Here is an 11,515-nt window from a genome sequence, read left to right as displayed (position 1 = left end):
ACTTTTCCCTTTCCTTCGACATTCATAAGAGAACCATTTGCAGCAGAAACAGGTTTAGAACTAATATTAGATATGATGTTTTCTAAATAGGAAGTCTGTCCTGTCATATGGTCAGACGCACCAGAATCGATAATCCAAGCATAACTGTTAGACTGATGCGTAGTAAAGCAAGAACAAGATTCATTAGGTATACCTGAATCTTTTGAAGCAAAGGCAGCCATATTGTTTTTTGCGAACCCTTGAAGAATCTGGGTGAGTTTTTCAACCGTTAAGATTTCCTCATTTGATTGAGATTGAGCAACATGAGCTTGTTGTTTTCCTTTGAATGCATTTGGCCGTTTATTGAGCTTCCAGCACCGGTCTCGAGAATGATTGTCTCTCTTACAAAAGGTGCAAAATAATTTCTTCTTTTTGAATTTTTGTATTTTGGCATCTTGAGAGAATTTTGATGGTTGTTCATTCTGTTTGATTATGAGTGTCGCTCTGCTTTCATCGACTTCTTTATTTTTTGCATTCATAACCCTTCGATGAGACTCCTCACGCATGACAGTGGCACAAGCCACATTGAGGGATGGTAATTCAGAGGACATTAAGATTTGACTTCTAAGTTGTTCATACTCAGGTCCCAACCCAGCAAGCATTTGAAATAGTTTTTCGTGATCTCTCCACTTTTTGAAAGACCATGCATCAATAATAGTAGGAATATAAGAATCAAATTTGTCCCACATACCTCTCAACCGCCCTAAATATTCGTTGAAGGGCATATCGTCAAGCTTCAAACTATGAATATCTTGAGCTAACTGGTAGCTCTTAGCCAAATTATACTGCTGGCCGTAAAGATCCTTAGCTGCATCCCAAATAACCTTAGCCGAATCAAGAAACAGAAATCCTTCAGAAATACGTGGCTCCATGGAATTCAGAAGCCATGCCATGACCATATGATCGCTCGACTCCCATTCTTCAAAACTGGAATCGATTTCAACTGGCTTGGGTTTTTTTTCCAGTAACATGTCCCAACTTGGATTTACCACTGAGAACAAGAGCAGCAGACTTTGCCCATGCTGTGTAGTTGTAACCATTAAGCGGAACAGAAGTGATTTTCAGAGAGGTACTTATCTGCTCTTGACTGACGATGGTAGGAGCATATTCTATATTCTGGCTATTGTTAGCCATGGAAACAGAGAAGCACTACAACATTGCTGCCAACGATACAGATAACCTGCAAAGAACGTAGGCCCTATTGCAGAAATGAAAGGCTGCACAGGGATTAACAGCAGAAAAGATACAGAAAACCACCACGCGAGATGCACAGCCAGATGTAGCACACAATGATGTTGAAGAACCCCACCTTGTGTGAAGGGAACCAACTACACAAACCTAAGCTCTGATACCATGTTAAACGATGATGTGCAATCCATCATACGAGAATAGATAAAAGGAAAAGCAAGCAAAACACACGAGATAACATGGTTCGGTCATAGAGACCTACATCCACGAGAGAACACCGATCAATCATACTCCATTACCTCAGGGATGAGTTACAAATAGTGCTAGATCCACAAATCGTTGCAACCAAAAAAGGAAGGATAATCATCCAGCATAATACAGTCTTTAAGAGAAGGAAAGAGCAGATATTTTAGGAAAGGAGAAACCGTCGATGCCCCAAACATCCTTATCGTCAACACATGCATTCATCACCCTCAAAAAGGCTATCTAAGCTTTAACTATTCTTCTTCTTCTTTTATTTTCATTTCATTTCATTTCTTACTAGTTTTTTCAAATGTTTTGAGCACTTTACTATTTTCTTTATTTTTTTGAATCACCACCTCAAAGCTCTCTTTCTATTAGAAAGTTGAGTTCCCAAATAAAGTACAAGACAAAATATGCTAAAGATTCAATATGAAAGAAGCCAAAATTCTCTTGTTCTTCATCCCTTGAACAAAAAAGACGTCCTAATTTTCAGGTTGGGAACTTGCAACTTTTGAACATGAGGCAATTTTAATTTATTTTAAGAAAAATAGACAGAATGATTTCGTGTAAATAATTTTCAGTGATCATGATGAGACCTGGTTACGAGTTCTAAGAATTTTAATAGGTCATAATTTTCTAAATCTCTTGGTTTTCATCTCTAAACTTTGAAATTCTAATCCAAAACATTCGTGACAACCTAGATTGTCGTTAGTGGTTTTTTATTTTTATATCAATGTTAGTCTGTTTAAGATTTATTTTGGTTTTTAATGCTCTCCTGTGAAGACAATCTGCCTTGACAACCTACATTGTTATCTCTTATTCACTTCCATTTATTCTTCTTAAACGCTTCGCGCTTCACACATCCAAGAATTTTTTAAGCACTTATATCGGTGTCATCGGGCCTGGTTTACCCGGACCCGACTCAAACCAAACCCTATAGCATAGTGACAAATATCCCAAGATTTATGAAAATCTTGTGATAATATCACGAGAAATTGCCTGAAAGTTTAAAATGACAATTTCTCACGAGATTTTCAAAATATCACGAGATTTATGAAAAAAAAACATAAATACCATGATTTCAATGTGATATTTACGTTTTAAATGGCTATTTATAGTGAAAAAACCATGTATTTTTATTTTAAATAATTTTTATTAATATTTTCTTATAAAAAATAAAATTTTTATTGCCGAGATTTTGCCAAAAAAATGTGAGATTTATGAAAAAAAATTCAATTTCTCACGAGTTTTTAAAAAATGAGATTTTGTCGATAAAAACGTTTGTCACTATGCCCTATAGGGTCCAGGTATGGTGATAAATAAGAAGACCTGTTTGTGAAATTTTATACCAGACCTGGACCCGACCCGAGTTCCGATTAAGGCCCACAAAATTTCAATGTAAAAATAATAAAAATTATGGTTTTACCGGGTATGGCTAGGGTTTGGTTCATGTAGTTCTTATCGGGTCTAGGTATGGTTTTTCTTATAGTGGACCCGATTAGACCCGAGTCCAGACCTGATACTATACCCAAAATTCTTATTCAAGTCTGGTTCTACCTGGGTATGAACCAAACCCGACCCGTTGACACCCTACTTATATCCCACTTCATGCATCCCTTCTCGCACCCACTTCTTGCTCTAGTATTGCTCTAGTAAGTATGATAATACGAACCAAATGCAGCCATTTAATTTGTCAATGAGTGCCTACTTACATCTAAATGGTTTAATTTTGGGATGGACCAATGTTGTCAGCGTCGTTGCAAATTGGCCTGAATCATATTGTATTGGCAAAAAATAGATATGAAACAAACTGAATTGTCTTATTTTTTAAATAATTTTTAAAGGGATTTCAAAATATTTTTAATACGTGAAACACATCATTTGCTGGTTAAAAATTGGCCTATTCAGCTGGTGTCGGTTCAGAATCATAATAGGCCGATTTACTGAATAGTTTTGAAAACCGATTTAGGGTCCGATATGATTACGATAACATTGGATTGGACATTTGATAGAATCTGAGTTTGTTTATCTGGATTCGGTATACAAAACCTTTCTGTACTACAACTGATTACTGACTTGAATGTTAACAATTACTTTAACACATCTGCAATACAGGCGCGAACCCTAGTCCAACTCAAAAACCCAACCGATTACATGTAAATCCATATCCGATCAGGCCATATAGGCCAATTGGATCTTCCTTCGGGGCCAAGTCCGTCTCTGAATCTGAATATTCCCGATCAGCATCCAACCCGAGTCCGACCCGTATAGTTGTATGGCTAAAATGGAGATTTATACATATCCCGTGAATACCCTCGTGAATGTTTGTTATAGGCATATTTAAAACAATGAGAGAAACGGCAAAGTAAAGTTAGGGCTAACGTTGTCATATATAGCTAGTTGGAAGGGTATACGTGTACTCCAATAAAAGTAGGATATTTCCGTTATATTACTGAAGATGTGGGTCTAATGTTTAAGTACTGTACCCTTTTGTATAAGTCGTCTGCGGCCGAAGGGTAAACTTAGGGTTAGGGTTTTGGGAGAAGAGGAGAAACACCCGCAGCCGCAGCCATGGTGGAGAAGGGAGGGAAGGGAAGGAAGGAGGAGGTGGTTACCAGAGAGTACACCATTAACCTCCACAAGCGTCTCCATGGATGGTGACCTCTCTCTCTCTCTCTCTTTAAAATGTCTGTCCAGTTACATTGGTAAGTGTAGAATTTTCCTGTGGTTGATAGAATGCAGTGTTATTTGTTTTTCTTAGTTGAAATGATTGACTTTTGCATTGGTTTGGTGAGAATGAATTTGGAGGAGAGTGATGAATTTGCGTAAATTCATGGTTGCGTCTATTGTTCTGGCTCTCGATTATGTTGTAGCGAACACGGTTATATTGCATCACACCTGTTTTGCTTGTGGGTGTATTTGGAAGCTAAGAAGCATCCGTTGGTTTTGGTGAGATTTTGTAAAAATGATTATTGGCGCTGCCGATGGAGTAAATCACCTGATTTAGAACTCAAAGAATGGTAGGATGTATCTCAGATGAACCTTCTTGTGTGCTTGAAGATAGAATGGTGGGATGGATCTCAGGTGAACCTTCGCCTGTGGTTCGAGATAAGACCCTGTATTTTTGGTGGTTATCCTTCACTGCAGTCATGCCTCTTAGAGACGCTCTCTGGACTCTGGAGACACCTCCTTTCATCAGGCAGTTGCTGTGATTGGTCATCTATCAGGTGTGGCTTTGCGGTCCCTGTCAATACAACTATCAGCCTTCTAAATATTTAGAAAGGATCAGCCCTACCGGATCGGTTAGATGTGAGATCACCAGAATATATTCGAAGCCTGGGAGAGAGAAAATCCCAATCATAGGAACTCCAATCTCTTTTTAAGACTTGTCAAGGGAATTAAGATGGAGGAGGGGTGAAACCATCTAAATCCAACATTCTGATCGTTAAGATTAATGCTTGTCTGCCGCTCGTGCAAGTGTGTGTAGCATAACCAAAGCCCTGTTTCCCAAGTGTTGGAACCTAATCCTTCTTTACCTTTTCTCTCTTCCTTCCCCAATGATTCTAGAACCCGTTTTCTTAAAGAAAAATGTGCCAATGAGAGGAAGAATACCAAATCAAGTAAATTATTTGTGGAATCTGAGTTATCAAGTGATTTTATACTATGTTGTGACAAGAGGGCCTAAATGCTGGCCCTGACTGACCACTGAGCAGAAACAAATTCTTAGTCTGGTCCTGCATTATGGTGTCCTAGTTACCGTTCTTTAGATATGCAGACATTGGCTTGGGCTTGCCATTCCCTTGATCTGGGTGTCATTGCATGTACAAAATTAGATCCCAAGATGGATTTTTAGCTTTAGGGCAACCTGTTCAAGTGTTAGACCTCTTGAATGTCTCCAGGAAGTTTTCATTGAAAATTTGTTTCTTAATATTATGAATGAGATGCACTATAGGCAAAAACGTTGATAATATATGTTTACTAAATTACTAAAATCCAAATCCACATTAATTTACACTCCAATAAATTTAAAATTCTAAATATAAATTAACTCCAAATAAGCTTAAATTTTAAATTCAACTTCAACCCAAATTCAATTATGATTCTATTTATCACATAATTTAAATATCAAGTTAACATTAAATTTCTAATTTTTTAACATTAAATTTCTAATTTTTCACCTTATTTTGAAATATAAAATCACATTTTTTATATTTATTAATTACTAAAATCATAGATATTCAATTTATAATTCAAATAAGATTCAAATTATTGTATAATTCAAATTTGAATTTACATTCAATTAAATCTTAATTTGGGTTCGAATCAAACCCAAATCCAATTATAATATTTGAGACATATTTATTAAATCTAAATTAAATCCAAATCTGATCTGAATTCAAATTCTCAAATCGAAATCCAAATTTGGTAAAATTTCAAATTCAAATGCACACTCAATTCAAATTCTGACTAAATTGAAATTCAAATTAAATTCTAATTAAGTACAACTTAAATCTATAGATTAAATCTGATTAAAAATAATAAACCTTGCTTTAGACTAAATTCTCAACTTGAAATTTATTTTGAATCCAAATTAAAGTTGAATTACAATTAATTCTCATCTTAAGTTTGAATAATATTTTAACATTAAATTTGCATTTATTTCTCCTAAAAATATCAAAAATTCATGTGTTTTACATCGGTTGTTGCTCATTTGTTGCTCTTGGGGCAAACCTAAGATATCCCAAGGAGCGGAGTGTCGGCATACCCTCCATGGACCATGGTCAAGAAGACAAGTGGTGTGGAGATGGGTATGATCGAAGTTGGATTGACAAAACTTGAAGTGATTGAGCCAGAGAATGGTCGATGAGGGCTTGCAGTGGAAGTCAAGTAAGGAAAAACTTTTAGAATAGGCTTCACTTTTGTGGTGGTTTGTGCATGGGCCACATGGATTCGTGAAGTCAGGGCGAAGGGGCACCAAAGTTGGATGAATTTACCATGTGCAAGGGAGGTGCACGTGCCAGTGAGCGGAGATGGCAGGATGCCATATAGGTAGGGGTGGCAATCAGGTCAGGTTGGCGGGTCAGCATACCTCAACACGAACCCGACCCATTTATTAAACGGTTAACCCGACACGACACGGTTAACCCATTTAATAAACGGGTTGGGTCGGGTAAACGGTTCGGGTTCGGGTAAACTGGTTGACGGGTCGGGTTCGGGTAAACAGGTTGGCGGGTCGGGTTCGAGTAAACGAGTTGGCGGGTTGGGTTCGAGTAAATGGGTTGACCCGCCCGCCTAACCCGTTTATTAAACGGGTCAGCCGGGTTGGCATACCCCTAATACGAACCCGACCCGTTTAATAAATGGGTTAGGCGGGTCAACTCATTTACGACACGAACTCGTTTAAGCCACACCCGAACCCGGCTAAGATTGGCGGGTTGTGTCAGATTTTGCCACCCCTTACATACAGGTATGGGAGACCCACTTGAGGATTGCGACTACACTGGTATCCCGTAAGGATTAGAACGTAAAGGAACCAAATGGAACGAAGAAGCACAATGTCCAGATGGGTTGCGTTGTTGAATTCAAACTCCTCAGTTTTGAAGATATTCGGCAAAGACATTGTCGAGGACGACAATGAGTTGAGTGAGGTAAGGTGTTGCACACGAAGTCTCAAAGAGCCTTGTAGCATGCCATGGTATGGGACTTGGCACGGTGCATGGTGCGTAAGAGAGGGGTGCATGCCTCAGTGTGTGCCTTGTGCTTGGATTCGGCAATGGGATGTGCAAAGTGTGGCATGTGCACGGGCGTGGTGCAGTGCAGTGGCGGCAACTGATGCTTGGGCATGTGCGAAGTATGGTGAAAATGCCCCTAGGAGCGATGGATCATGCTAGGACCTTAGTTGTTATAGGCACCTAGGTAGAGCCTTGGTGGTTGAGCCCCTAAAAAGGCTTAGGTGGGGCCCCAAATAAAAAAAGTTTAGAAATAGAAAAAAACATAATAAGAAACATGTATACAATATAAAATCAATCGACAATAAGCAATAGACAAATAATATGTCAAACAATTAACAATGTGAATGAACAAACAATGTGAATGAACACTGTAAAGCAATTATATTACATAACCTTAACTTGCTCAAACAAATTAAGAATAAATTAACAATTGAATAAACAAACCATACAACTAACAATGTGAATGAACAATACACAAAAAATAAAATCATGTATACAAAAAAAAAATAACAACAATAGACATAATACAAGCAATAGACAAATAATGTCTTCTTCTTCTCAACAATAGACATACAAGCAATAGACAAACAATATATCTTCTTCTTCTCAACAGTAGACCTAATACAAGCAATAGACAATTAACATGTCTTCTCCTCCTCGAAGAAAAAAACAATTCAAAAAATAAATCTTCAAAAAGCAAACTTTAAAAAAAGGACTAAGCTCTAAAAAAGGCCTAGGCGGCTACTTGGTGGTAATATAGGGCTCCACCGCCCAAACCTGGTCGCTCAGGCGGTGGGGCTGCCTAATTTGCCTAGGCTGTGCCTAGGTGCCATCTTTGACAACTAAGGCTAGGACTACTTTGTTAGTTGGCAGTATTCTGTGGCTGCCTTATGGATTCCATGGTGTCATAGTCATACAAGATGTACCAAGTCAAGGACATGTTAGTTAAGCACTATCAAGCTTCCTGGAGCCAATTCATAATGCATTGACCACATGGGGGATTGACTTCTGAGATTTTACAGCTTCTGGTGTTTTTGATTTATTTATGTCTGGCTAGTAGCCTGTTTATGTTTTGTCCCATGGTTACCACGTTCACTGGTTGCTGATTGTAGCCACCATGGTGCAAAGACCTCAGTATACCATGGTAACCCGATTTTATGAAAAAGAGATTCTGGTAAACTTGAAACTTCATATCATTGGTCTCAGATTACTGCCCAAAGTAGGGAACTTTGTAACTTTGCTTTTGCCTTGATTTCGTGCATGTGTTTTCCTTGGTTAGAGTTGCTTAACCACTGGTGTAATATCAATTTCATAGCTCTATGATCTGGACCACGTGTGATGATGTGATCATCCTGATTGTAGGTTTTTCACTTTAGAGGAGTGATTTATTATGACATGTTCGTCTGTCATTTTTTTGCTGTACTATTTGAAAAACACATAATTGTATGTCTGACATACATTCTTAGGTTATCACTATTTTTGTGGGATAACTTCATTTTGAAAAGATCATGCCTAGTAACAGAACTATTGTGCATTTGATCATAACCACATCAACCATGTTATCATTCTTCTTTGCTGTTCATCCTTAACCATGTCAGTATCAACCTTGATGCTTTAGACAGGATTTTTCTGAAAGTTATATTTTTTGGGCAGGTCACAATAATCACTTTGTTGTCTGGTCATGTTGAACTTTATCACCCACTCCATGGGCAAGTTACATCTTTGTCAAAACTTACTTATATCTGCAAAGATTGTCATCTGCTCTCCGAGGAAACTTTTTATCTCATTGGTGTTTCAAAAATTTAAGCCTTTGGAGAAATGGTTCATTTGAAGTCCATAGACACACATCTTGATGCATAGTTTGCTTTAGTTACTGCAGTCACGGTATGCTCTCACTGCATGAACAGCATTGTTGATTGTTGGTTGTTGATGGAGTTCAGGACATTCATAAGTATCACCTGAGTTTTGAAAATGTCATGATACTTTTTACTATAAAAATTCTTCCATTTTCATGTTTTAATTTTCATTGACATCAAGTTTTTATTTTTGATGTTTGTACATTGGATGCTTTTCTTCCTTTTTCCTTTTGACTTTTTCTCAAGAAAATATAAAATCTGGGCCATTGATTTTGAAGCACTAAAAGACCTGCTCATGGTCGTGATAGGACGATCTGAGAGCCGATATATATTGGGAGAGAGAGAGAGAGAGGGAGAGTTTGAATATGATGAATCTGAGTTTTCTTAATTTTGGTAAACTGATTTGCTGATGACCTCAATCTGACATGCAAACAAGCTTGTGGTTTGCTGACAGGTCCTGTAGACTGTGTGACCGTGAATGTTTAGTTGAGCTTATTGGCATAATCCCTTCTATTGTCAAAAACTAGATTCCCTATGTGTTTCATACATCATCTGTCTATTGTTATTAACTGCTTCTCTTCATGCTCTCAAATATGCAATGGGAAACTATACACTAGAATTTTTTGCGCACAGATTGCCCTGTTGAAAAGTTAAGCTCTGGCTCTATGTGCATTTGATTGGTACCCCGATGTAAAACAGCTCCTAGGATCCAGTAAATCAATACCTATCAATGACAACTTGCTCTGCTGTATGGTGCCTCTGCCTTGCAAAGTTTTGATAACTTCTCTGTTTTATTGCTTCCCTTTTCATCCTCTAATGATTATAACCTGCATTTGAAGGACACATATTTGCCCGTGTATGATTTGTTGTATTTCTTCTTTCCTGAGGTTCTGTTGAATTTTATTTTTCATTTTCGTTTGAAGTTTGGAGAGTTTGGATTTTCATTCATAGGCTGCAATCTGTTACTCTGTAGGAACTGAGTTTTTATAAGAAGCTTTCTAATAATCTGCAAAATGACTGGTTAGGATGTGAACGCCAACAAAAACACTCATGTATTTATTAAGTTGAAGGTTTTAAATATGGAGATCAAAAGTCTATAATGGTTTCCTTCAAGAAATGAAAACTTAGTAGTGGGATTTACAGAAGATCCTTTTCATTGATAACAAGTTACAGCTTCGTCCATCCCTCAGAAAGTGCAAGTTCCCTTCAGTTTTTAAATTGACTTTTTGCTGCTTTCATATTTTTCTGTAACAATTATAAAAATGGGAGGCACTTTTCCTTTTCATTTGTTTTCTTTCCAATTTCCATGTATTTGATTTCATTTTAAAGGAAAGGAGTATTTTGTTTTTTGGAATACCCTAAATGATTCATGGTTTCTTAACAGCACTTTTAAAAAGATGGCTCCCAAAGCTATCAAAGAGATCAGGAAATTCGCACAGAAGGCAATGGGGACCACAGATGTGAGAGTGGATGTGAAGCTGAACAAGCACATATGGAGTCGGGGTATCCGAAGTGTGCCTAGGCGGGTGCGAGTGCGGATTTCACGCAAGAGGAATGATGAGGAAGATGCTAAGGAAGAGCTCTACTCACTGGTCACGGTGACAGAGATCCCTCCTGAAGGATTCAAAGGGTTGGGGACCAAGGTTGTTGAGGAAGGCGATTAAACTCCACCTTTCACTTAATTAGGTAGTTCAGCATTACCAAAAAAGAGGCAGTGTTTTCAGTCGTTCAGAAAAATTTCATGAGCACCGTACTATTGGATATTTTAAACATTTAGTCTTTTTTGTTTTGGTAATCAGAATTTTGCCTACATAATTCGTAGTAGTTTGGACTTTGTGTGCTAATGTATGTTATTTTTCCTTGTCTTAATGCATTCTTCAAACATAACCTTTCTCCAACCCGTTAAATGTGATTTGGCAACTTATGCACTTAATTTTCTTGTTTGTTACATATACTGTTATAAACAGCCCATAAGGGCTCCGGCCATCTGATTTGGGTGATCTGTGAATGTCACCAAGTTGATGGGATGTCGTTAGTTGGAAACCAGAAGGCAACTCTTGGGTGGGTATCAAGGATTCTACCAACCAGGGGCTTGTCGATTTGCAGTCGCCGATGGCGAGGTCATTTCATGGCCTACCCCACCCCACGCCTCCCCCAAAAAATAGCCGTTATCAATGTTGATACTGGCTGAGTACCATAGATCCGGTTGATTTTGTATAACCATAGACAAAAGCTGGCTTCTGTTTCGGAATACAGAAACAATGTTAATGCGGTTACCTTAAGGGGCTGCCATGACGCCAAGTAGTACCAAAATCAAGAGAGTTGTCGGTAATTGTGTGTTTTGGATTCATGATTTCTTTTTTTTTGCAAGCTGGGGTTAGGCAGACCCCACCAGGTACACACTATACCATTGGGTTTTGAACATGCAACGTCCCAACACAAGGTCAAATATTCTAG

At 38.0% G+C, this 11,515-nt stretch overlaps 1 protein-coding gene across 1 annotated transcript; it reads left to right on the top strand.

Moving 5' to 3' along the window:
- The first annotated feature begins 3,981 nt into the window (after window positions 1-3,981).
- LOC149830346 (large ribosomal subunit protein eL31-like) lies at window positions 3,982-10,987 on the top strand. Its single transcript, XM_090016459.1, has 2 exons — window positions 3,982-4,127; window positions 10,443-10,987. Exons 1-2 carry the CDS (start codon window positions 4,042-4,044, stop codon window positions 10,720-10,722), a joined length of 366 nt encoding a protein of 121 aa, XP_089872585.1. The 5' UTR covers window positions 3,982-4,041; the 3' UTR covers window positions 10,723-10,987.
- The last annotated feature ends 528 nt before the right edge of the window (window positions 10,988-11,515 follow it).

The sequence above is a fragment of the Nuphar pumila genome, chromosome 8 (assembly GCF_984573655.1).
Source record: "Nuphar pumila chromosome 8, dmNupPumi1.hap1.1, whole genome shotgun sequence".
In the NCBI taxonomy this organism is placed as follows: domain Eukaryota; kingdom Viridiplantae; phylum Streptophyta; class Magnoliopsida; order Nymphaeales; family Nymphaeaceae; genus Nuphar; species Nuphar pumila.
The sequence above is the reverse complement of the archived record's forward strand: the minus strand, read 5'-3'. Positions and strand labels throughout refer to the sequence as shown.